Below are 27,322 nucleotides of genomic sequence, written 5' to 3' on the forward strand. Positions count from 1 at the left end.
CTCCCAAAGGGACTTTTTTATACCACCATTGGGCAACTCCATTTGCCCAATCCAAGGAGAGTTGCCCTCTGACTTCCTTGAGATAGTTCTTCAGTTGGAGCCAGAAGGAGCAATGGTGTTTTGTAAAAGACTTTTAGGTATTCCTGCTCCTAGGCAGGGACACCACTTAGACCAGCCCACTCACGTGGGCAGTTATCCTCTTCTGAATCAGCTATAGACTTGGGTTTTTTTGGCTATGGCTCAACAATGGTCTTGCAAATAAGTACTCACCTGCTAGCCCCATTAGGAATAATTCTTTTCACTGGACTGATTTGGTTCATCTTTATCAAATTCCCAATGGGAGATCAGCCTGGGAATTTTTAACATTTTTGGTGGGCTTGTTGACTTGAATTGCAATTATTTGCCTAGCTCTCTGAACAGTTTAGCTCCTTATTGCTTGGGATGCCTTAACTGATGTCTTCCATCCTCTCCATAGCCCCATCTGCATAGCTACAAAGAGGCTTTTGAAGAAATGGAAGGGGCTGCCCCGGCCAGCCCACCTCCCAGCGGTGGTGAGAACTCTCCCCCAACCCCTGACTTCCCTGTGTCGCCTCAAACCCCTTATGTCAACCTTAGCTTGTGTAAGTGTTCTGGCTCTGGGAGATGGAGGGAATTGGCTGATGATGTGGGCTGAGTCTGCTGAGGTTGGGTGGGGGTTAGTCTCAAGTCCAACTTTAAAGCCAACCATCTTTCTCATCCCCATGGCTCACTTCCCTCCACCCTTGCTCCTGACACTTTTCCCTTCCCATCATTTCTCAGCCTCCATGCCTCCATGCTAGTCCATGATGCTCTGATTTGGGATAATCCCATTATGACTGCTATAGCTACCCCAGGCCAGAACAAAGCAAACTCTTGATCACTGACTGTTGAGCCACTAGCTCTCCTATTTCATGGGATTTCATAGCTATCTTAGGTCCATCAGCCAGTCAATAAACATTTTTTAAGTGCCTACTACTTGCTAAGCTCTGAAGATACAAAGAAAGGCAAAAAAATGAAAAGGTTCCCAGTCTAAAGGGTGAGATGCAAACAACTCTATACAAGCATATTATATGCTGGATGAATTGGAAATAATCAACAAAGGGGACACTAGCATTTAGGGGAATCAGGAAAGGTCTCCTGTTGAAGGGGAGATTTTAGCTGGAACTTAAGGGAGCCAGAGAGGAAGGAATGAGGAGAGAGATCATTCCAGGCACTGTGACCAGCCAGTAGGGAGGGAGGGAGGGAAGGGGAGAGAGAGAGAGAGAGAGAGAGAGAGAGAGAGAGAGAGAGAGAGAGAGAGAGAGAGAGAGAGAGAGAGAGAGAGAGAGAGAGAGAGAGAGAGACTGAGACTGCTGGGGCTTATTCAATAGGTGAGGAGAGGAGAGGAATGCAAAGAAAAAGAAGAATTTCTTAATAATTTTTTCCCTGCCTGGCCCCAAGTGGACTTAAACCTCAGGACTTGGGGTTTTCTCTTGTCTATAGCCTGGTATTGGAGTATGAAATTTTCTCTCTTCTCCCCTTTGTCTGGGGATTCAGAACCTACCATGGGTTCCCTTCTCCTTTAAGTTATAAAATTCAGAAGTTTCAAGCTGAAAGTTGCCTCAGAGAGGATCTAGTCTAACCCCCCTCACTTAGCAGGTAAAGAAAACTAGGACCCAAAGAGGTGAATTTAAGAACAACTGATAAGCTGCACTCTTGAGGTTTACAGAACATTAAACCTGTGTTGTCTTATTTGATCTTCATTTACTCCCACTATTGTTCAGGAGAGAAAACTGGAGCTACAGAGGTCATGGTTGTCATACGCTTAGTATATGTTGGAGGCAGGATCTGAGTCAAGTTGTCTCATGAATTCAAGTCCTAGACACTGTCTGCTGTGCAGCACCTCTCAAACAGAGGCCAGGGAAATGATGCAGCTTGGCCAAGGACATGCAGGTAGCAAGTAGGCAAACCCCCACTCCCAATTCAGATCGCAGACTTCTGACTCCCAAGCCAAAGTCCTAGCCAGTACCACCAGTCAGCTTGCTTCTTTCGTTACAGAAAGGACAGGTCAAAATCCTTCCACTGGCCAAGCCCCATGTCCATCCTTCTACCTCTAGGCAGGAGAGCTTTGCTTTTATTGCATTCCCCTGTTCCAGTTCCTTTGACATCTTCTCTCACTGGCATTATCCTTAGACCGGTCTTCAACGTACATTGAGATCCCTGGCCAAAGTGGGAAGAACTTGTTGGGGCTTTTACTTTTTGTGTTTTAATAAGGAAGAATTAAGCCAGGTGTCAGGAGGAGCTTCTGTGGTCCTTAAATTCTTTAACACTGAAAGAGAAGCCCTGAGGCTTTCTTTCCAGGCTTGGATAAGGAGTTAAACTTCCTTTTTCTAGAGGCAGGAGCTAGGCAGGATGCAGAAGAACAAATAAAGTTTTGGAGGGTCTTAGACTGACAATTGGGACTGACTTTCTTTGTAACTCATCAAGTTATTGCCCACTGGTCTAACAGCTTTTGACTAGAGGGGCACTTCTGTGGTGCTAGATGTTTGTTAGGAGTGGGATTAGGGTTGGGAAGGTATGGAGAGGAGGTGAGTGAGCATTGATGTAGAAGCCCCTGTCAGTGGCTCATTATTAGAGGGGGCTTCCAGGAGCAGTGGGGCATGGTCATGGTTCTACCAGTAGAAATGGGCTCACCTGTTGGCACCAATGCCATGGGTAGGTGACCATCTATGGCCAATCCTTCAGGACAGCAATGTTTTGAATCTTGAGATCCTCCCCAAAAGTCTTCAGTCTCAGGCCATCTTGAAGGAACTACTTCCCTCACCCACACATATCCTTCCAGTCCCTGCCCGGCTTGGACAGTCATGGTGGTTGTTGAAGCTGGAGGCACTGGAGCTGAGGTCGAAGGGCTTTTGCCCTGAATGGTCAGTTTTTCTTCCACTCTTGTGTTTTTCCCTCCTCCTCAAGGGCCAGCCGTGGGTGATCCAGAGAGGAGAATGTAAAAGTCAGAAATTTTTTATATGCAAAAAGTCAAGGAGAGAATAAAGAAGGCGGAGAAATGTGGGGAATTTTCCTTTGGGGAAGCAAAAGACTTTGCCTATCTCCTGCCTCCTCCACTCCCCTCTTCCACCCTAGGAGAAAGGGCTGGATTGTTGGAGAATGCATACTAAGGGAGATGGGAGGTCATGGAGAAGAAGGAGGAAAAAGAGAGGGACAGGCTGAGATATTTCCCCTTTTCTCTCTTCTTTTCTCACACCTACTCTTCTATACACACATGCCAACATGCCTAGATGTGTGCACCATATCAGCCACAAAACCACCACCGTCTTCCTTCCCCACCATTCTCATTTGGCCATCTCTCTGTGCGATCATTGCCCTGTTCCGCTGCTCTATGGAGAGTGTGGAGCCACCATATGCATACCTGTTGATGCCATGCCATGTGCTTGGCTCTGTGTGTGTGGCAGTGAGGGAGGATCTCTGGGCATGTGTCTCTTTTATTGTTGTCGGTCTCGAGGGCACCTAAGGACAGCGAGTGAGGACAGGGAAGGTGTGTGCGTGTAATGGTGTGCCTGGACTCATGTTACTCCGCCATGGCTCATTTGCATCTCTGTGTGTGTCATCACGATATGTATGTAGGTACCTCCATATGCAGCTCCATAGATGACGTTTATTTTCTGCATTTAAAAGTTGGACTTTCACTATTCTGCTCTTTCCTGCTTTGGGGGGGGATGCTCTGGGGCTTTGGAGAAGGGGTGGAAGCAGCCTATTCTGGGAGGTCCAAGGTGGAAGGAGTCCTCTAAGTATCTAAGGCCGTTTCTGCTTTGAGTTAGAGGGTGGGGAGGGAGACAAGGTCCCCAGGTCTCTCCGGGCACTGCTGTCTGCTTAATATAGATGATTGTCCTCAGCACTGGTGTCCCGGGGTTGCACGAGCTTTGCCAAGCTCTCCATAGCCCTGGTGTAGGGGAACAAAGCTCATTTTTTTAACCTTCCCTCAGAGGCGTGCTGGGAAATGTGGCCCCTGTGACTCCAGAAACCTCCCCAGGACTGCATATAATAACCACCTTTCAAGTTGGCTTAGAGTCTGGCCGTGTCTTTGGCTGAGGCCAAAGCTAAAAGCCTTTGTCGACCTTGAGTGTTATGTGAAACTTCAAAGCTGAACAATCGGCTTGGGTCTGGAGACCAGGGTTCTTTGTCCTTAACCCAGCGTTCCAGGCGCAGCATCAGAGAGGAGGGCTCACTTCCCTAGTTATAGGGGTCTCTGGAAGTACCCAGAGGTCTTGTCTTGGGAAGCACATGGTACCCTGGAGTCCCTGGAGTCTCTTCTGCCCTGCCATGACCATATGTGGGCTGGAATACAGGAGAACCCTCTACTGAGGGTATATTGGTCATGGCTTTAGAGCTAGTCTGCTTGTCCATTCCCCTCCTTTTATTAAAAAACAACACAAACTTTTATCTTTTCAGGGCAGCTAGTTGCTCAGTAGATTGAGAGCCAGGCCAAGAAACAGGAGATCCTGGGTTCAGATTTAGTCTAGCTGTGTGACCTTGGGCAAGTCACTTAACCCCAGTTGCCTAGCCCTTACTGCTCTTCTGTTTTGGAACCAATACTTAGTATCATTCTAAGACAGAAGCTAAGGGTTAAAAAAAAATGGATAGGAATTCATCAGGTAGAGAGAGGGAAGAGGGCAGTCCAGGTATAAGGACTGGCTTGATGGAGTAACAGTGTGGAGATAGGAGATAAACAGAGAACAGCTGCCCAGTTTGGCAGGAACATTAGGGTAGAGGACTGGAAGGGAGTTCTTTCTTTCTCATGACCACATTCTGTTCCATTTTCCCTACTGAACCTCCAACCGCCCCTAATTCTGACTCTCTTTCCTTTTGGTACAGTGCGCTCCCCTCCAGGTCTTGCCAAGACACCCCTTTCTGCCCTGGGACTGAAACCCCACAATCCAGCGGACATCCTGCTCCATCCCACAGGAGGTGAGTGAGGCTGTGGTGGGATGTGGGGCGCCAGGTGGTAGCTACAGACGTAGGCAGGACTGGGGGAAGCCAGGGTCTGAGCAGCTAAAGTCAAGATGGTTTGGTATGGGCAGTTGGGAGCTCCGGAACCAATCTGAGAACATCTTGAACAGGGCTTTGTTTTTGGGTGGTGGCAGGCTGAGAAGTCATCCTGGACCCTTTTTGGAATAATGTTTTTAAGTGCACAAAACAAAATTCAAAGGATTACAGAAGAAACAGTTATGTTGAGATACAGTTATTTAAACGAGGGGAAAAAAAGTAACTTCATAGGTTAAGAAGGTTCAGAATTCCTGGTCTAGGAGGCAGCTAAGTGGCTCAGTGGATTGAGAGTCAGACTTGGAGATGGGGAGGTTCTAGGTTCAAACGTGGCCTCTGACATTTCCTGTGTGACCCTGGGCAAGTCACTTAAACCCCCTTGCTTAGCTCTTCCTAATCTTCTGCCTTAGAACCAATGCACAGGACTGATTTTTAAGATAGAAGTAAGGGATTTTAAAAAAAGGAATTCCTAGTCTGGAAGGAGAGAACCTAGTGGCTAGCTCCTCTGACATGAATGATCCCTGGGGGTTTCAAATGACCACCAGAGAATGTGCCTCCTAACTGATGGTCAGAATTCATAGAATCCTAAGAGTTTAGGGTTTGAAGTCACGTAGCCCAGCCCTGACCTTATTTCATAAGCCCTTTCACAGTCTGGGCAGTTTTTGTCCAAACTAGCTCATATTTGCCTCCCTAGAACATGTACCCATTTTTCTTAGCTTTGTTCTCCCTCTACCCCCAATTAGGCAGAACAAAATAAATCCCTATTTTGTGGGACAATCCAGAAATATTTGAAGATGGGCCTTTTTTCCCTTAAATCTTTTCTTATCCAGGCCCAACATTCCTTTTTTCTTGAATCTGCATCATGGTTTCCACTATTCCAGGCAGCCTTGTAAAGACACAATTTAGCTTTGTCAATGTGTCTCATATAATGCAGTGCCTAGAACAGCTTTCTTGGCTTGGTTTGATTCCTGCAGAGAACTATGGGCACTCCCACATTCTTATCCCACCCCTTCCAAAAGGGAACAGCCAGAGTTGCTGAAGTCAGTAGATGACCTGCTTTTCCCTTTTCCAGAGGGTCTTGAGCCCATTTCCTCATTTTCCATAAGCCTTTCTGGGCTGTCCCTATGATTGCCCACACTTTCCCCTTTCCTTAAGGGATGGTGGTCTGGGGAAGAAGGCAGGCATGATAGCTAAGACATCTCCTCCCCTGTTTTTGCCTTGGATCAAACATCCTGTCTTTCAGCTTGAGGAAGAGCCCTTGGAAAGAACAAATCCTAGCCCATGTCCCTGAAGTTATGGAATCAGAAATATGTATCCCAGAGTAATTCCCTTTGGGATTCCCACCCCAAAAGAGATTCTTTCCCTCCAGAGAGGAAAGGGAGAAGGCATTTTTTTCTTTAAACAGACCTTGGTCTCACAGTTTGTCCTTAAATTTTTTTCCCACCACCCTCCAGAACTCTTTCCCACCAGCTAGGGAGAGAATCCAACATTGGGGAGCCTTGGGGCCCTATGCTCTGGCAAACAGATGTGCTATATAGGCTCTGTCCAGAAAGTCACTCCCCAAACGCTGTTTTCTGTTTCTAGGATTTAGATGAGGTGATTTGTTTTTGTGCTTTGGTTGTAGGCAGAACGACCCAGCCCAATTGGGATGGGGGTGGTGTGGTGGTGGTAGCTACATGCCTTTGGGACACGTAGAGACTCGCATCATGGGCATGCCATGTTGTCTTCTTATATTTTACCAAATAATCCAACAGCTGAATGGGGGAAAGCCCTGTGCTACAGTGACTGCACACACACACCAAATCCATGGGCTGCCTTGGGAAGGGGGATGTCAACTCAGAGACCCACTGAGCAAGTGGGGAGGCATTGGGAAAGAGAGAGGATATGTATCTGAGGAGAGATGTAGTTATTTCCATGAGGAGACTGATTAGGAAAGTTGTGAAGGATCCAAAATATTGGTGCAGAACCCAACTTCAACACAATCCTACGCCCCCTCTTCTGTTTTCTGCCTAAATTCCTTCCTCTCTCTCACTGTCAACTTAAGATGCAATTGCTCACTATATTAATGTATATCTCTCTTTCTTTTCTCTTTCTCCTGCTTTTCTCCCCCATCCTCTCTCCTTCTTTCTTCCTCCCTCAGAGGAAGATGAGGAGAAGGTGGTAACTGAGTTTTTTGAAGGTAAGAAATGGATTGCTGGGTGATGAGTTGCTGGTTGTGTGATACTGTGCAAGGGGTTCTGATCCCAGGTTTCCATCCCTGCTAAATTGACAACAGCTCTGACTTCAGATGGGATTTCAAGTGTTAGAATCTTATCCCACCCCTGCGAGATTTTGGCCAGGGAGATTTTACACTGGAACAAGTTATCCTAGGTCAAGACACTTTGCCAGAAGGCAGTCCCAGTCTCCACTGACAATTTGGGTCCAGTTCTCTGGCCCTGGCTTTGTGACATCCTTGTTGTTCCCATAGGAGGTCCAGACAAAAAGGCCAACACCCACTCATCAGCTCCCACCAACACTCTCCCCAGTCTGCTGAGTATGCTTTCCCCAGGCCCTTTGCTCTACTCATGACCTCACATGGCTTGGAGAAGGCAGAGAGAACACATGCCCATAGCAAATGCCCTCAAAGGCCCAGGGAATGCTAAGCATGAGACCCAGAGCAGAGGCAAAGTCATTCAATCTCCTCTCTCCCCATGATCTGGTTTCCTTGGGACTTAGTTTGGTTCATTTTAAGAATCAAGTAATTTTTACAGATAGAAGAGATCTTTAGAGATTGTCTAGGACGAAGGTTCTTAGACAGTTTTGTGTCTGTGGGATCGCCTTGGCAGGCTGATAAAGATGATGGACTACTCAGAATAATATTTTCTAGTCTATAAAATAAGATATAGCAAAGGAAATCAGTTATATTGTAATACAGTTGTGTGGAACAAACAAGTTAAGACCCTAGATTAAGTACCTCTGACAAGCTCAGCCATATCTAACAGAAAAAAAAAAAAAACTAACCAGAGAAGTCATCTGGCTGGGTTTAAAAGCACAGCTAGGCATTGTAGAAGGAGAACTAGTCTTGGAGACCTGGGTTTGAATTCCAGATCTGGCCCACATTAAGCATGTAGCTCTGGGTAAATCACTTCCATTCCTCAAACCTGATTTTTCTCATCTGCAAAATGAGAAGGAAAACATTTGTGTCACCTGCTTCTCAAGCTTGCTGTGAAGAATCAGTCAGTCATCAAGGAGTTATTAAGTGACTATAATGTACCAGGCATTGGGCTAGGTGCCCAAACAAATATGAACCAACCTGGTTCTTAAAAGAACTTAAATTCTTAAATCATTGGTTTCCTTCCTTCCTTCCTTCCTTCCTTCCTTCCTTCCTTCCTTCCTTCCTTCCTTCCTTCCTTCCTAGTAATTAGGGATGAGAGGAGGGCACTAGTATCTGGGATCTAGGGACAACCATAAGGTCACATTTTTAAGATGCCATTTGAATAGAGCCTTGAAGAACTAGGAATCATAAGAGGTAATGGTTAGGAGAGACGTTATTCCAGCCACAAGGAACAGTCAATGAAAAGACATGGAAATGGGAGTTGAGGCGTCATGGATGAGGAAAATGCTTTGTAAGGTGGGAAGTGCTATAGGACTATGAGGAATAATTATTATCATTATCATCATCATCAATGATAGAGCAGTGAAAACCTAGATCTCCTGACTCCTGTCAGTCAGTCAAGAAATACTTATTAAGTACTGTAAAAATAATAATGGTGAGTTACATAAAAATAGATGGGAAAACTATGCCAATAGAGGTTCAAAACTGTTCAGATACTTTTGATAGATGTAATCAAAAGTATCTTCAGTGATAAAGTGAAGTGAAGCTCAAATGTGAACTTCCCTTCAGGGCCGGGCGCAAGGATATTAAAGAGACTAATTATAAAAAAATAAAATATTTATTGAAATATATAAGGATAACAAGGATTTCTAATTCTAAGGGATTCTAAATCCACACAAATAAACTCCCTGATTATGCAAGGAATTGCTTCTCCTGTGTTACACAGGCTACACTAATTCTCCCTTATCTGACTAATCCAAATTTATACTATTCTAAATAAAACTACCACTATTATCTTTATAATTCTTAACTTTGCCTTCAAGTTATAAAATAACAAAGGCTAGCTGGTTGAGTCTCAACAAGAATCATGTTAAGACTCTGAGTCTTAATAGACTTAGGGTTCAAACCAAAGACTAGATCTTTCTTTGGTCTTCTCAGATATAAACTAATTTATGAAGACAGAAATAGATAGTCAATAGTGTTTCTCAAGTTGGAAAAAGAAAACACTAAGCTCCTTCAGGTCTTCCCTTCAGACAGAGAGAGAGGCAAAGATGTTACCTCCTCCAATCCTGAGAGAGAATCATTGAGTGAGTGTGTCTCTGCCAACTGCCAGAGACCAACTGCCAACTGCCAGAGAGAGTAACTGACACAGAAAAATGGTTATAACTGTCAACATTTGAAACTGACACTCTCTCTCAGCTCTGCTTCAAACTCTAATTCTTTCTCAAGCCAGCCATTCTACTTCTTATCTATAAACTAATAAAACAATACTTATTTTCTAATATCATCCTTATAGTACCTATTCTACTAAAGGTCTTCCATGCACTTAATTCTGGGCTGAGTGTGACCCAGTGAAAGGAAGTTGAATATAAAGTAAAGGATGTGGGTTCATATTCTGACTTTGCCACCATCTACCTGGGTGACCTTGGGCAAGTTGTTTACCCTGTCAGTGCCTCAGTTGCCTCATCAGTAAAATGGGGTGGGTTGGAATTGATAACCTTTTCAGCTCTAAATTTTATGATATTATAAATGGTTTTTCAACTCCTAAGCAGTTGAGACTTTGCAGGAGGAAGTTGCTTCCTGCATTATAATTTCATAGATTTTAGAGCCCAAAGAAACTAGAAATTATCAAGTCAAACACTTATCATATTTTATTTTTCTGAGTATAATATCATTTATTAATACAGGCAAGTGATCAGGACAGTGGTGCATCTCCATTTGCACCAAAGATGAGGTCCAAGGGAATACAAGGTTTTTTATAATTAGATGTGTCTTTCTTCTGATTGGCTTGACAATACATCATTTGGACCTCCCCTGGCAGCCCCTGGAGGTGGGCTAAGAGCTCAGCTCCTCCCCCATGATGAAGTTACTAGAGAAAGACCACTCAAGTGGCAAACTCCTTTATTTTACAGATGAGAAAACTGAGGTCTAGAGAATTAGAGAAACCAGGATTACTAAGATATTGAGTGTCTGGGAGGAGATTTGAAACCAGGTCTTTCTGATTTCCTTATCCCAACCCTAAATTACTGTGTGTGTACGTATATATCAAGATAGATAGATAGATACTTAGATGCCTAGATAGATAAAAATAAGTAGATAGATAGATACCTAGGTAGATAGACAGAGAGATGGATAGCAATAAAGATTGACTTGCATAGAGATAGATATAGACTAGATAGAAAAATACCTAGCTAGCTAGCTAGATAGCAGATGGATAGCAATAAAGGCTGACATGCATAAATATAGATATAGAGAGATTAGATAGATGGATGGATAGATGGATGGATAGATCGATAGATCTATGGATGGATGGATGGATGGCTACATAGATCGATCAATAGATAGATAGATGCATGCATACATACATGGGTAGATGAATGGATGGATAAATAGATCAACAGATCAATTGATCTATCAATTGATTGATAGATAGATAGATAGATAGATAGAGAGATGGATGGATGGTTGGATGGATGGATGTTTTTCCCCACCATAATAATATGAAAGCCAGGGAAGGACAGGCAGGTTATAAACCCCAAGCCTCTTTCTAATGTTACAAAAGACCCTCCTCTGATTCCTTCTCCTTTTACCCTGTGCTGAGGCAGAGAGAGAGAGAGCTCTCTGTCACGCTAACTCTTTCCCAAATGCCAGAGGTTGAAGGCTGATTCCCGGCAGGGGCATCTGAGTTGGGAGGGGAGTTGAGAATAAGCAGAGCCCTGGAGCCAAAGTTCATGTACTTCAGATGCCAGCACACGCATTAGTCCTAGTCCTCCACTCGGGCTGCTCCAAGGGCAGCTGCCTCCCTGGCCTAACTTAAATAGACTGAGCGGAATCTCCACCAAGAATGCCCAAGAGGCCACTGGGGCTAGATTAGCCGGCAGCCTAGCATGTTTGGGCTCTCTAAGTAGAGGGTGGGGGAAGGAGGAGAGCTAGGGTAAGGAGTGGAGCTATAGGTCAGGAGCTAGGAATTCATTGAGCCCTTTATCTCTCCCCTGTGACTTGGACCCAGATGCTGACCTGGCAGAATCATTCAACAAACATTTATCATTTTCCTCTAAATAAACTGCTTTGGGGAACTTTGAACACCCATCCCACCTCCTTCCCTGCTACTGTGTGTTTGTGAGAAGGGGAGGCTGCGCTATTGGTCTGGGGTCTTTCTAGCTGTCAGACTCCCCATCTGTGGGGGATTTTCTTTAGGTGGGTGGGTGAGCTTGGAGGTCTTTATTGTGGAATGATTTTCAACCTTCCTAGGGTTGCTTTGCTTAATGTAGGATTCCTTGTAAGGTAAGGGGCCATTTGACTCCTTCCCAGGTTATCTGTCCCAGAAAGTTCCACCTAACACCCTCATTTTATTGATACTGAAGCCCAGAGGAGGGAAACAGTTTCTTGCCCAGGATCACACAGATTGTTAATGGCAGGACTGAGGCTAGAACCTAGGTCTCCTGACTTCCCTGGGGCTGTACTTTTCCCAATGCATGATGACACTCCATGGTCACCTAGTGAAGAGGTATCAAATATGGAGGTCTGCAACACTCTGCAACAAGTGTGACTAGAAACATTATAATGGAATTGAAGGTAGGTGGGTCAGTGGATTGAGAACCAGGCCTAGAGATTTGGGAGGTCCTGGGTTCAAATCTGGCCTCAGATACTTCCTAGCTGTATGACCTTACCATTCTTCTACCTTGGAACCAATACATAATATTGATGCTAAGATAGATGAGTAATTTGGAAATATTTAGCAAATTAAATTTAAAATACATGAGAACACAAATAATGTCAATATGTGGTTTTCTAAGTCAATTTGTGCTCACAGGCATCCTTATATACAGTTTAGTGGCCTCCATTTCTTTTTCAGCTTGATACCACTCATTTAGTGTATTCCCTTTCTCTGGGCACCATACTCTGGAATTTCAGTTTAGGAGTTCATCTGATTTCCTTTTGTTCACAGTGCCTTTTACAGAGTAGACATTTGATAAATGTTGCATGAATGAAGAAAAAAAGGGAGGCAACATGTTACAGTGAAAACAGTATTGACTCTGAGATCAGAGGAGTTGGGTTCAAATCCCATTTTTAATGTGTGTGATTTGGTCAAGTCTGGGCCTCAGTTTCCTTTTCCCTTTTCAAGTAAAAGGGTTGAGGAGGCAGGTAAGTGGCTCAGTGGATTGAGAGCTAGGCCTAAAGGTGGGAGGGAGGTCCTGGGTTCAAATGTGGCCTCACACACTTCCTAGCTGTATAAATCACTTAATCCCTATTGCCTAGCCCTTACCGCTCTTCTGCCTTAGAACCAATATTTAGTATTGATTCTTAGATGGAAGGTAAGGGTTAAACAAATAAAACAAAATAAAACAAAACAAAACAAAATAAAATAAAATAAAGGGATTGAACTCACTGCCTTGATGCCCCTTGCAAGCCTACATCTAGCCTCCTCTGAATGGCATGGCATGGATTCCTGAAAAGAACATGAATGACTTAAAATCAGAAGACTTGATTTCAGCCCTGACTTTGCTTCTTAGAAATTCTAGGACATTAGACAGGACGCTTTCTCTCTCAAGGTCTCAGTTTTTACCATGTGTAAAATTGTACTGAGGATTTTACCAAGATGATCTCTAAGACTCCTTTCAGCTTAAACATTCTATGAATTCTATGAATGGATGAGGGTGCCTGAAGGAAGACATGAAAGCCAGGACATGGGCTTTCTATTTTCAAATGTGGGGTTCAGTTTGTCAGCTTCTTCAAGGACAGAGATTGCCTCTTGCCTCTTTTTTCCCCCTTTAGTGCTTAGCACAGTACCTGGAAAATAATAGGTGTTTAATAAATGTTTATTGACTGATTGTCAGACTACTGAAGAACTTCATGCTGTCCATCCTAGAGCAAAGATGAAAAAATTAAAGACAAAGTGTTGTAAAAAAAGTTTAACAGAGCTGGAATTATTCAGCTAGGAGAAGTGGTGGTGGTGGACGTGGTTGTAGTTATAGCAGTGGGGGTAGTAGAGTTGGGGACCTTTATTTTCTGTGGAGAATAAAACACCAAGTTTGGACTTTGGCCATATCCATAGGAATGCAGTTAAACCTGAGGAAGAACTTCCTAAGAGTGAGATAATATAACAGGTGACCAGAAGATTTAAGGTCTTTAAGAATGGATTAGATTCTCAATGGGAATGATTTAAGTTGGGAAGTAGGACAGTTTCATTTGATATTTCAAGGGTCACTCTCTGTCCTAGATTCCTGAAGTTGTTTGCAAACACGCCCTCTGGAATTCTTGCTGATGAGACCTTTCATCTTGTCAGGTTAGGATTCTAGGATGTGCGCCTTCAGTATCTGGATGCCTAGTTTCTTTTGTATTTCCCATGCCTAAGGTCCACATTCTTGATTAGCTAATGAATAGGTGAATTACTTTGGGCAGATGAGAGTTGGACTCTATGAGCTCTTCCAGCTGAAACATTTTGTTGCTCTCCGAGTCCATGAGATATTTCTTTCTTTACTTCTCTTCTCTTCTCTTCTCTTCTCTTCTCTTCTCTTCTCTTCTCTTCTCTTCTCTTCTCTTCTCTTCTCTTCTCTTCTCTTCTCTTCTCTTCTCTTCTCTTCTCTTCTCTTCTCTTCTCTTCTCTTCTCTTCTCTTCTCTTCTCTTCTCTTCTCCTTCCTTCCTTCCTTCCTTCCTTCCTTCCTTCCTTCCTTCCTTCCTTCCTTCCTTCCTTCCTTCCTTCCTTCCTTCCTTCCTTCCTTCCTTCCTTCCTTCCTTCCTTCCTTCCTTCCTTCCTTCCTTCCTTCCTTCCTTCCTTCCTTCCTTCCTTCCTTCCTTCCTTCCTCTCTCCCCCCCCCCCCCCCCACGTTTCTCTGAGTGTTAAAAATATTCCTTAAGTGGCTAACCCAAGCCCTTATTGGTACCCAGAGCTGAAAGAGGGCAGGGCAGGCAACACCAATCATCATATGGTAGAATCATGTCCTTGACTCCAAGACTTATCAGCCAGGCTGGGCTCTGGGGAGCCAGATCAGTCACTTGGGTCTTGTACATCTTCTTGGAATGTTCAGAATGAGGAGCCCAGCCCCATATACAAGCCTCTTTCCTCAACTTGCCCTACCCCCAACAAAACACACTCTTACCTGCCCCTTGGGGCTGATCAAAAAAAGGAATTTAAAGGTGGAAAATAATATTTGTAAAGGGTCATGGAATTTAGAACTGAAATGGGACTTTGAGATCATCTAACCCAACCCTTTAATTTTTATAGAGAAGGACATTTAGACCTATGAGAGAAAAACAACTTGCCCAAGATTATACATAGAATAAGTAGCAGATTTGAACAGAGGTTGGCTGACTTTGGATCCAAGGCTCACTCCATTTCACTGTTGTAGATATCTGAGGCAAGCTATAGAGTCAGCCGTGGAAGGCTTATGATCCTCTACATATGCTGAAGAAGGAGCAACGTGACTTGCCTGGTTTATCTTTTTCTAACCATTCCACTCTGATTGTGGCTCATAGGGCTCAGGGCTAGAAGTCCACTTACCCAACATCTAAGCCAATTCTCTCCTTTTATGGATGAGGAGACTGAGATCCACAGAAGTTAAGTTGTTTTGACTTACGTCATAGAATCAGTAGCAGCCTTAGGATCTGAATCCAAGTCTTTTGACTCTAAATTAAGACTTGTTCTACTCCTTAAATTAAACCCACTCTCCTTCTAGCTAGTCTTCCCGATGCTTAGACATTGTGCTTGTGATCTCTTTAGTGATAAAATGAGATCCTGTTTGTAAAGGACCTAGCACAATTCTAGGCACATAGTTGTCCCCTCTCTCCCTTTGTCTTTCTGGGACCTTCTCTCCTAACACTTACAAGAACAAGACTTTTCACTTGTTTGTAGACCATTTCCTAGTTGATAAAGAACTTTCATAAACAGTTCTTTTGGGTGAGGAGAAATATCCTCATTTGAAGAAAGGAATGGTTGGCATATCCCCATTTTAGAGAGAGTTTAAACCACTTGCCCCAGAGATTATGCTGCCGATACCTTTTATCAGATCCAGATAGATGTGTTAGTCACGTATGACTTATGAGTAAATGAATCATCATTTTAAAAGCCCTGATATTTATTAAGCTCTTATATTTGCCAAGTGTCCTGCTAAGGGCTGTAAGAATAAAATGAAAGAGTCCCTGTTCTCAGAGAGGCTGTATTCTACTACAGAGAAACAACACATAGAGGAGGGGACTAGGACCCTGACTCACCTATCTTTCCACTTCACATGAAGTGGGAGCCTGAGCAAGCTTCAGTGGCCCCGGGAGGGGCTGGGTAAATCATTTTATCAGAGTCACCGAATACCACGAAGAGGAGAAGGCTGGGGGAGGAGATGGGGAGGGCTGGATTCTCTGCTTTGAGGCTCCTGCTGACCTGCTGGCCGGTTTGGGTGGGTCAGCATTGTGGCTGACCTTTGTTCTGAAGCTCCGGCTGGAAGGGGTCACTCCTGCTTCTCCCCAGGGTAAGAGGCTCTTGGCCTTTCATTCAGGCTCCTGGGTCCTTTGTAGGTGCCTCAGGACTGTTGGTGAGCTGGCATCTGTGTGGGAATTGGGGGGTGGGCAATCGTGACGGAGAAGGGTGGCATGGCACTGGTCTGGATGCCTTAGAGGGATGGGGATGGCTCTGTTACCATTTGGAATGTGCCAAGGACTTAAGGTCAGGACCATGACCTTGGCCAGCTCATCTAGCTGCCTGACGTTCTCTGTTGGTAAGGAGGAAGGTTTCATTTCACCCATCTTCAGAGGGAGGTTTGGGGAGTCATGTTCAGGGAGCATTGGGTAGAGTGGAAGGGGCACATAGTGTGATGGAGGGGAAAAGCACCAGCTTTGAAGTCAGAGGACTTGGATTTGAATCTCAAGCTTGCCACTTACAACTTAAATGAGCTTTCTTTCTCTGGGTCCAGTTTCCTTATCTCTTTAATGAAGGAGTTGGACTAGATGGCCACAATTTTTCTTCTAGCTTCAACATCTAGAATAATATGATCCTTTTCATTGTCTGGGATTAATTCCACAAATTAGATTGTGATATAAGACCTATAGAAAGAACGATACAAGATTGTCCTTCTTTCCACCGCCTTTTGAGTTTGCTTCTCATGGAAATAGGTTTCCCTGATTTAGGTTTCTGGAGGATTGTCTGAGAGATGGTGTGCCTTTAAAGACCTCTAGTATGGGTCTAGATTTCATAGTCTCCTTTTGGAGTCAGGGGGCATTATACCACTGCCAATGAAGGAAAAACTGTCCATAGTGGTACACACGGCTCCTTGAGGGAAAAGAAAGTGCCCTCTTTTTTCCTTTGTATCTCCAGTGTCCAGCATAACGCCTGGTACACAGTTGGCACCTTAATACGTGTTTGTTGTTGAATTAGATGTCCAGAATTGTTCAAGCCTTGTCTCACCTGTGTTCCTTCCTGGACTTCATCACCAAGGAGGGGCATGGAAAATATGGAGAGAAAGAGCCAGAGGCGCTGCAAGAATAGGAAGTAGAAGAAGAAAAGTCCTGTGATGAACATATGTTCTTATTTCTAACCTGGATAGTAACAATGCATGTTGGGAATTTCAGGAGGATCTCTCTCATGCTTTCATGGGGCCATTCAGTTATGGGATGTAACAGTCTCCTGCCCCCTATCTCTTGTATCCTTCTCCCTCTATTCCTCTTGCTCCCACCATAGTGGTCACCAGTCAGGACTCATGCAGTAACTTCCTAAGAGGACTTCTCAGATCCACTTTCTCTCTTTTCCTGATCATTTTCTCTCCCATGACTAGACAGAGCTTTCTTATTCATAGATCTGGACTCCACACTCCTCTGCTCAAAAATCTTCCATGATTCTCCATTACCTAATGAGTAAGGCATGAGCTTCTTTGGGGGGGCATTTAAGACCCTTTATAATCTGGAGCTAGCTTACCTTTCCACCTTCCTTTTCTATACTTTTACTCCCCTCTCCTCTAATAAGTGCATTTGTTTCTGTCTCCTGAACATGCTATGTACTTGCCCCAGTTGGGACCCTTGGTCCTCACTGCTCCTGTGCCTGGACTATCTGGTCTTCCATTTGCATGTTAAATTCCTACTCAGTCTGTAAAAGTCTCTCTAATCTGTAAACTCTCCCTACCCTGGAGTTTCGTGCAACAATTTGCTCCACTCCAATTTGTTTATTTTTTTTTCTTAACCTAAATATTTATTAAACTGCAGGCAAAGCAAGATAATTATGCTAGTGGTGTTTATGAACCTGGGGTCTGCTGTCCTACCATTGTACTCAGTGTCTTTGTTGAAGAGGAGGATGATAGGGGGTGGTATATGTGTAGGGAATATGTGTGCCCAAGGCCCACACTTGCCTCTGGAAGTTCTCCCCCCCCCCCACCTTGTTGGCCTTTCTTTTCCTCAAGAATAGTTCACAGAAAAATGGCTAATGGGCATGGCCCAATGCATTTGGCATGTATTTTTGTTATTTGGCATGCATTTTGTTATTTGGCATGTCGTTAAATGTGCATCCCTTGTATTCTAGACTGTAAAACCTAGAAGGCAGGATTGGGTTTTAACTAAATTTTGTACCTCCCTCAGGGACCAATTCAGTGCCTTACACATAGCAAATACTTAACTAAATGGTCATTATATTGAGTTTCTTGAAGCCAACAGTGCAATAGAAGTCTACTGAATGGGAAGAGTCTACTTCTTGTCTGAATTGCCTAGATTTCCCAAATTAAGGGGGAAGGATTTGGGGTAGTTGATGACCCAAGGAAGGTTTAATCCATGTACCCATTTTTCAGTTTTGGGGTTTTGTAAAGATCTGTCTAATTCTTTCTCCCCATTTGCTTATATTCACCAGAGGTAAAGTGGAGGCAGGCTAGGTTAGGTACCTTTAACTCTAGGGTCCTGTCTAATCTCCTTTGTCACCTACTCAGCTTAATGACATTCTTTTCTCTTTTGCAGAGCCCAGGAGCTATGTTGAGTCTGTGGCTCGAACAGCAGTGGCTGGACCCCGAACCCAGGATGCTGAGCCCAAGAGCCCAACTCTCCTGACTATCCAGACTTATGGTTCTGAGACACCCCTGAGGAATGGAACTCTGGGCAACTCCTTTGCTCCACCCAGTCCCATTTCAACCAGCAGTCCTCTCCTTGGCACAGACAGGTATGGGGCCAGTTGGGGCAGACGATAGCTATGGAACGAATAGGGGTATAGAGAGAAGAGGGTAGATGGAAGTGCTATTAATACTTTAGTTGGTGGAGCCCTGGGATAGGGACTAGATAGTCTTTACTATGTCTAGAGGGGGACAGAGAATTGAAATCATGTCTTATTCACTGTACCTTCTGCTGCAATCAATCAAGAAGCATTTATTGAGCCCCTCTTATGATCCTGAGTTATACCAGACCCTGTGAAGTCTCTGCCTTCACCTACTTTTCTACTGACCAGGATATGAGGCATATATCCATGAAGCCTTTAAGTAACCTTCTCAGGATGCTAAAAGAGGGATAGAGATGAGATAAGGAGGAGAAGAGAAATCATGGTGGGCATGAGTGGTCCCTGGATTCTTCCTAGAGGAGGAGGGGAGACTTCAGCTAGGTGCTGAGGAAGGAGTGGGGTTTGGATGGACATTCCAGGGAAGGGAGTGAATGAAAGTATCCTGGGCTGGCTGGTCCCAAGCTTTAGGAAAATGAGTAGCAGGGGATAGGGCTGCTCTGAAGGAGGTTGGACCCAGATTGGAGAGAGCATGTTTGGATCCTATAATTGGTGTGTGCCACCTCCTTGGGATCACCCAGAAAAGGGGTGAGAATCCATCTCTCTTCTTATTTTTAATCTGCTATGTGGTAATTGTATTATATAAAATGTATATTATAGCTTTCCCCCTTTACCAATGCCAATTAGTATTTGTTTTACAATATAATCCTAAAGAGTTGTTTAAGGGCCTGGGGAGGTCAACAGCTATCTTACATGTTTGCCAAAACCTAGCCCTGGAGGAAGTTAAGTGACTTACCCAGAGTCTGTGTCGGAGCTAGGACTTATTGAGACCATCTGATTCCAAGCCCAGCACTCTTTGGGGACTCTCAGTTGAATGGAATTGAAAAAGGGACAGATAAAATGAGTCTTTGTGACCCTAAGCAAGCCATTACCCCGCCCCCCCCCCCCACCATGTTTGTTCTAGGCAGTTCTCTAAGAAGATTTAGCCAGATTAATGCCTTTATTAAACACTTACTATGTGCCAGACTCCCTACTAAGCTCAGAGAAAGTGGTGATCTACTTTGGTAGAGGGGACTTCCTCAAGGGGAAGTTCCCTCCCAATAGCAAATGAATTCACAGTCCTCATCCCTATCCCAGATGAATGGCATAAATAATAAAGCACTGAGTAGGCTTTTGTATGCTTTAGAAATTGCATCCCTTCTGTGTTACTTGACAGTGAAAGTTTTGTGACTTGATAGTAACATGGATGATTTGATCCCCTCACCCCCCCTTTAGTGCTTGATCTGGGAATCCCAGATGTGAAAATTCCTTCCCCAAATCATCATTTTCTCATTCTTTTTTCTTTTCTTCTTCTCTTTTCTCTTATTCTTTTTTTTTCTTTTTTCTTCCAGCATTCAGAGAGTGGCCTGGGTTGCTGAGAAATTAAGTCCCTTGTCTTTGAGCAGGTAGCTAATATTATTGAGTCCAGATTTGAAGTTGAGTTTTTCTGGACTCCCAAGTCAGCTCACTAAATCATGCTGACTTTCTTGATTTAGCTTATTATAATTGGAATACCTGTAAGCCATAGTGGGTAGAATTTTTTGGCATTAGAAATTCTTACATTTAGGGGCAGCTCAGTGGATTGAGAGTCAGGTCCAGAGACAGGAGGTCCTGGGTTCAAATATAGCCTCAGATACTTCCTAGCTGGGTGACCCTGGGCAAGTCACAACTCCCATTACATAGTCCTTACTGCTCTTCTGCCTTGGAACCAATACACAGTATTGATTCTAAGACAGAAGGTAATGGTTTAAAAAAAAATTCTTACATTTATGAAAAGTCATCCTAAAGCTGTACCCATTATTCCTCCCATACGTGCCTTCCTTTCTAATTTGCATCTTAGGTGTCTGACTACTTCTGTCTTCTCCCAGTCTGGGTTCCATTTCTTCCATTTCCTATGGTCAGAGAATATTTCATGGAAGAAGAGTTGGAAGGGACCTTAGAAGGCATCTGGTTCAACCCCCTTATTTTAAAGACAAGCAACTGAGTGGTTAGTAACTTGTCCAAGGTCAAAAAGATAGGTCATAGTTGGGTCTGAACCCAGGACCTTTGACTCTAAAGCCACTACACCAAAATGCTTTGGATTGACCTGGGCCTTGGAGGAAGACTAGGCTTTGGATCCTTAGAAAGGAAGTGGAGGAAAGGTCATTCCCACCGGAGAGTAGATTTGGTAAGATTGGGAAAGAGTAAAGTATGAGAGTGGTTGGGTTGGAGTGCAGGAGATAAGGCTGGGAAGATTGGGGACCCGCTGTGGAGGGCCTTTTGTACCAGACTGAGGAGTTTGCACTAGGTTAATTCCTCCTTTGGCTGGGATCCCCCATAAATGAATAATTCTGTCACTGAATCACTAATGCCCTTAACCTTCCTCCCACACCTACCCCACTCCACCCCTCAACCCTCAAGGGGCTCCAGTATGAATCTTGGACAAGCTCTCTAGCCACCTCCTTCTCTGTGTTTTCTTCGGGCCAACTGGAAATTCCTTGGGCGGGAGTTAGTGGGGCAGGGATCACTCCAGAGCATGGGAGTTGCAGCAGCTCCTTCCTGAAGGGTGTCCTCCAGGCCAGGCCAGGCCAGCCCCTCCTGCCTTGGCTCTCTCTCCCCCTTCTGGTAGCTCTCTCTCAGATGAGGAGGGCTAGAGGAAAGGCAGAGCCAGGAAGAACAGACCTCCTTGGGCCCCATCCAGGATGATCAGATGCAATTAGTCTGAGGATTCGAGGAATTGTGGAAACACAGGCTGGGAAGACCATTCAGAGGTCACAAAATCATAGAACTTCGGAGTTGGAGGAGGCCTCAGAGGTCAACAGATTCAAACTGTACCCAAGCAGGAATCAGCTCAACCACAGCCTTGGCAAATGTTCATCCAGCATTCCTTCGAAGACTCTCAGTGACAGGTCTCTGCCTCCCTCCCTCCCTTTTTTGAGGCAAGAATTCTACATGGGGACAGCCGTCCTCCTTAGGGGAGAGTACATAGTGGGCTCTTTATAGAATGTTAACTCTTTGAGGGCAGGGATGGTGCAATTTTTTTTATATTGCCAGTTGGTTAGTCCATTAGGAAGTTATTACTTATACCAACGAGAAATACATCCTCTCCCCATTCTCTCTCTATTGTTGCTCCTGAGTGTGCCTTAGCTATAAAAGAAAAAGGAAGCCAAGGAATATATATTTTTTCCTTGGCTTCCTTTATATATATACATATATATGTGTATATATATACACACACACACACACACACACACATACATATATATAAAAATTCCTTTGTATAAATATATATATATATAAATTCCTTTATATATATAAATATATAAAATATATATATATATATATATATATTAGCCAAGGAAGACAAGTCTAATCCCTCTCCTACATAATAACCCTTCAGATGTTTGATAGCTGTTATCTGTCTCCTTCAAAGCCCAGCTCAAGTTCTGCTGCCTTCTTCTCTATTGCCCACAGATCCATAGAGATTCCTCTGAACTTCCAGCTCTGATTGACAATACCCTTCCTTCATTCAGTAGCCTGGACCCTCACCTCCCCACCAATGAATACTAGAAGAAGAGGGGTATTTCCCATTGCATTAAAGCCCTTCAATGCCTTTAGTTTTTTGCTTGCTGGATAATTACCTTTGGTTATTTCATTGTAACTCACCTAAATTCTTCCTATTCTAGTCCCTCTTCAGTATTCAGGGAACTAAAGAGCTTGTTACTTTTTTTTTTTAACCCTTAACCTCCTGTCCTAGAATCAATATGGTTCCAAGGCAATAGAGTGGTAAGGAGTAGGGTTAAGTGATTTGCCTAGAGTCACACAGCTACAAGAAGGTCTGAGGCCAAATTTGAACCCAGGACCTCCCGTCTCTAGGTCTGGCTTTCAATCAGCTGAGCCATCTAACTGCTCCCATCACTATTCTTTATATACTAACCATTCAGGAACCAAAGGAGGCTCTATGTTTTTAGGACTCTACTCAGTCTTTTCTCCTAATGGATTCCAGTTATTTTCCTCCTTTCTCTCCCTTAATATCATAACTTTGGCGTTGTAAGGGATCTTAAAGGCCATCAAGTCCTTTCATCCTATTTTTCCCCTTCCCAAGAAAGTGTCTCCATTCTAGCCCCCCCATCTTTATATTCTACCACTCCCAGAATGGTAGCATCCCAAGACAACTCAACACTGAGCTAGAAATACTTGTAATGGAAAGAGCATTGAATCTAGGGTCAGAAACTACTGAATAGCCGTGTGACTTCAGGCAAGTCCAAAGAGCCCTCTGATTCTATCTTCATCTGTAAAAGGAAAATATCAAACTAGATGGATGATCTCTAAGGCCCCCTTCTCGCATTTTATAATTCTGGATCTGACCAGGCAGGTTGCCCTGGCTGAAGCAGGATAAGTCATTCAGAAGCTCTCTTCTTACCCCTATTCACTTGCTCTTGCCTTGATGAAATATCTCAACCTGGCCGAGAATCCTTGGTTTCTGGCACCGGCCAGCTTGACCTCTGGATGAGGCTGAAAGCCATGTGTACTGAATAAAGTCCAGGGGAATCCACCCTGGCCAAATATTGCCTGTGGTAGGAGCCAGAGATGAGGGCCTCTTCCTGGCTTGAAATTGTGCGTCCTGTAACTTCATGCTTATGGCATGCCTCTCTTATGTAATGACTTCCCCTCCCATAGGTAGCTCCAAAAACTTTCATCAGCCATACATGGTACACTTTCCATTTATAGCCTTTCTTCAGACTTTAGTGTACCCCAATAGTTGTTGCTTTAAAAAAAACCCCAAACTTTAGATGATTGAACATGATTTGAATAGGAATGAAGGATGCTGGTGTTTAAAGGGTAATCAATAGGGACTTAGAGAAAGAATCCAAGCTCTAATCTAAGTGGATGTTCAGGATGCTAAGCTAAGTTGAACCAGATTTCAAATCCAAACATCTAGGGAAGGGGTAGCTAGGTGGGTCAGTGAATAGAAAGTCAGGCCTAGAGACCTGGAGGTCCTGGGTTCAAATGTGTCCTTAGACACTTTCTAGCTGTGTGACCCTGGACAAGTCATTTAACCCCACTGACTAACCTTTACCACTCTTTTGTCATAGAATTAATGCTAACAGAAGCTAAGGGTTTAAAAAAAGTCTAAGAAGAAAGCTCAGTGAAGAGTCTCTAATACTGGTCCAAAGCAGAGAAAGGAGCTCACAGAGACAAAGGGCTTGGGTGGATATAATATGTATTAAAGTTTTCAAAGCGTATTTATATAAATTAACATCATTTGGTTCTAATAGCAACCCATTTTATAGATCAGGAAATTGAAGTTGGAGAAAATGAGCATGCTGGAAGAAATGATCACCAAGGTTCATTTCAACTCAAAATCCCCCAATCATCTAATTCTTTGGTGTTCAGTAACATAATAGGTACTGGCCTAATTTCCAGCTCTGGAACCACAATCCAATCACTTACTGCCATTGCACTTGGAAAGGAAATGACTAGTCTTCTCCCTAGGCTCCATTTATCATTCCTGTGACTTTCCAGATCAAAACTAGTAGCTTTCCTTGATTGCTACTCCCAAATCTGTATTGTCTCTTCTATTCAAATATAGGCTTCTAAAAGAGTAGGAATTGATTGGTTCAATTTTTTTTTTGTTTCCCCAGTTCTTAGCTCACAATAAGTGCTTAATAAATACTTCTTCATTCATTTATTAGTAATGACAGATTCTGCTTCCTACCTTTAAATATCATGGAAGGTGACAGGATCCACTGTGGACTATAGTCATGGTCCAGCTCCTCCATTTGTAAAATGAAATGGACAACACAGGCATGGCATGCTATGCTGTGACAGCTTTCTTTTACATAGTTTCATTTTTTTTCTTTTTTAAACCCTCACCTTCTGTCTTGGAATCACTACTGTGTATTAGTTCCAAGTTAGAAGAGTGGGGGCTAGGTAATGGGGGTTAAGTGACTTGCCCAGGGTCACACAGCTGAGAAGTGTCTGAGGCCTGATCTCTTTTCCTACCCCATAGCAACATGGTGGGCTTTTTTGCCTTCTTATTGTCCAATGTACTTGTTATAGATATGCAGTTATGGTACTTGGTCTTGACACTGGTCTATGGTATGGAAGTTTGGTCATATTAGGTGCCCTTAAGGGCCACTGAAGCCCTTTCTCTCTAGATGGGACCCCTCAAGAAGAGTCCCTTATTGGTGAGGTGACCCATTTGTTCTTCTCCAATTCTTCTGAATGAAGAAAAGATTTCAGTTCTATAGGCAATAGGGGTTAAGAGCAGCCTGGGAGATCCTAGGAGGTTCTCTTTCCAGCTTTTCTCACTAACTAGCTGGATGACCTTGGGCAAGATTTTTCATCTCTCTGAACCCCAAGTTTCTTCTAGGAAATGAGAGGCTTGGACCAGGTGATTCCCAAGGTCCTTTCAATGCTAGTAGGCCATGCTTATGCTCTCATCTTCATTTTACAACTGGGGAAGCTGGGGCATGACTGTGATTCCTCTAAAAGGAGGGAATGGGGGGCAGCTGGGTGACTCAGTGGATTGAGAGCCAGGCCTAGAGATGGGAGGTCCTGGGTTCAAATCTGGCCTCAGACACTTCCCAGCTGGGTGACCCTGGGCAAGTCACTTGCCCCATTCCCTAGCCCTTACCGTTCTTCTGCCTTGGAGCCAATACACAGTAAGGTAAGGGTTTAAAAAAATAAATAAAAGGAAGGGAATGCAGGGGTGTTGGGCACTCCCCAGTATCCAAAGACAGAAGCTAGAGCCAGTTTTGCTTGTTTGGCAGAGACTTCTGAGCCGGCTGGTGGCTGGTGACTGGGGGCTCCAGCACAGTGCCTTTATTACATGTGATTGATTGCTGTACTCTGGAATGTGTCTTTTCTCCTTAGCACATCTGTGGGGAGTTTCCCATCAGCAGAAAGCAGTGGCTTGGGCCCCAGGACCCCCACCCAGCCTGTGGCCGATGGGAGCTTCCACTCTGGCAGCCTAGGGCAGCCTTCGTCTTCCGCCCAGAGCAGCTACCAGAACAGCTCCCCGACCGTACCAGCCGCCAACGGAGGCCATCGAAGTCCCGACTACTATTCTCCGGACAGCCGGGCTCAGGCCCAGTTCTCTGTGGCTGGGGTTCACGCCTTGCCTGGGAGCCCTCAGACTCTCCACCGGACGGTGGGGACCAACACTCCTCCGAGTCCGGGCTTTGGGCGGCGGGGGGTCAACCCCGGCATGGCGGCCTCTTCCCTTGGTAGCCCAGGTCTGAGCCGCCGCCAGGTCCCAGGGCCCCACGGGAATACCGTCGCAGGCCTCCATGGCAATGCCATCGCTGGCCCCCAGAGCAATGTGGCTGCCTCCCCCGGGAGCCCCGGCCTGGGCCGTCACCCCATCGGCGCCGTCCACAGCAATTCAGTCACCACTCCAGGAAGTCCCAGCCTGAGCCGCCACGTAGCAGGCCTCGGAGGGGCCGGCCCAGGGGTCCCAGGCAGCCCCAGCATGGACAGGCACGCAGCCTACGGCGGCTATTCCACGCCAGAGGACAGGAGGCCTACGCTGTCCCGACAAAGCAGCGCCTCGGGCTACCAGGCTCCCTCCACGCCCTCCTTCCCAGTATCCCCAGCCTACTATCCCGGTCTGAGCAGTCCCACCTCCTCGTCCCCTGACTCCGCGGCTTTCCGGCAAGGGAGCCCTACGCCCGCCTTGCCAGAGAAGCGCAGAATGTCGGCCGGGGATCGGGCGGGTAGCCTTCCCAACTACGCCACCGTCAACGGAAAAGTGTCGTCATCGCCCATCTCCAGCGGCATGTCCAGTCCCAGCGGCGGCAGCATGGTCTCCTTCTCCCACACCCTACCTGACTTTTCCAAGTTCTCCATGCCAGGTGCGCACCCCTAACTCTAAGCTCAGTGTCTCCTCCAACACTCCTGCGATGGAGGCTTCCAGAGACCCGTATTCAAATCTTGACTCAGCTCGAGCCTTCCGCGGGAGAAAAGGGCTCGACTTTTCTAGGCTCGGGGCTATCGCCCGTAAAGCGCAGAAGTTATTACAACCTTGGGGGATTAGTGAGCCGCTGGACATGGGGAGGGTTACAGAACAGTAACAGAAGTGGAATAAGTCTGAGGTAGTATTAGGTCAGGCATCACCATTGTTCTCCCCATCCTACTCAGAGCATATCCTCTAAATTCAGTAATCCAGACCCGTAGAGATCTAGAACCCGACAGCCCCCCTCTACGGTGCCCTAATCATGGACCTCTGGGTCGAGGCGCTGCGGCTCTTGCCTTCCTTCCTCTCTGGGCTGGATCTCCAGCGCTCATCCTAGTGCTGGGCTCTTCTGTCCCTTCCTAGGACTGGCATTTGGTTCTCGGAATATTTCCCTCCCTCTCCTTGGGGCATGTGAAGCTCCTGGGGGTCAGCGCACTTCCTGTTTCCCACTATCTTCCCTGCTTAAAATAGCCTTCGGAGGCAGCACAGGAAGGAAGATGCAGTTGTGGTCTCTCCTGGCAGCTCATTAGATAGAAACCGCAGCAGTGGGTGTTTGGGGGCTTCAAAGCAGCGAGCCGGGGAGCTGAGACCATATCCAGACCCTCCTCCTGTCCCGGGGTTCTTTGGCAGTGACAGGCTGGGAAGGAAGAGGAGCCCGCACTCCCCCATCTCCCTTTGAATAGTGGGTCAAAGGCGCAGATTCCAGGAGGAGCAGCCCGTTTCTGCCTTCTCTAAACCAGGGACTGAATGATAGGAACTAAGAAGGACTGTTCTTCCCAGGAGGGGGGTTTCCATCTCGAATCCTCACCC

General features: G+C 45.1%; 1 protein-coding gene across 20 annotated transcripts in view; it reads left to right on the forward strand.

Annotated features, from left to right (window-relative positions):
• Positions 1 to 27,322, forward strand: part of TNS1 (tensin 1) — a 338,276-nt gene that overhangs the window by 295,253 nt on the left and 15,701 nt on the right. For 13 of the 20 annotated variants that reach the window (XM_056808034.1, XM_007501757.3, XM_056808046.1 and 10 more), the window contains 5 exons: positions 476 to 620; positions 4,882 to 4,974; positions 7,190 to 7,228; positions 18,288 to 18,486; positions 25,432 to 26,411. In XM_056808034.1, the coding sequence (XP_056664012.1) occupies positions 476 to 620; positions 4,882 to 4,974; positions 7,190 to 7,228; positions 18,288 to 18,486; positions 25,432 to 26,411 (1,456 nt within the window). The remainder of the gene's footprint in view (positions 1 to 475; positions 621 to 4,881; positions 4,975 to 7,189; positions 7,229 to 18,287; positions 18,487 to 25,431; positions 26,412 to 27,322) is intronic. The other 7 variants (XM_056808038.1, XM_007501761.3, XM_056808041.1 and 4 more) reach the window with 3 other exon arrangements.

Source organism: Monodelphis domestica, chromosome 8 (assembly GCF_027887165.1).
Source record: "Monodelphis domestica isolate mMonDom1 chromosome 8, mMonDom1.pri, whole genome shotgun sequence".
Taxonomy (NCBI): domain Eukaryota; kingdom Metazoa; phylum Chordata; class Mammalia; order Didelphimorphia; family Didelphidae; genus Monodelphis; species Monodelphis domestica.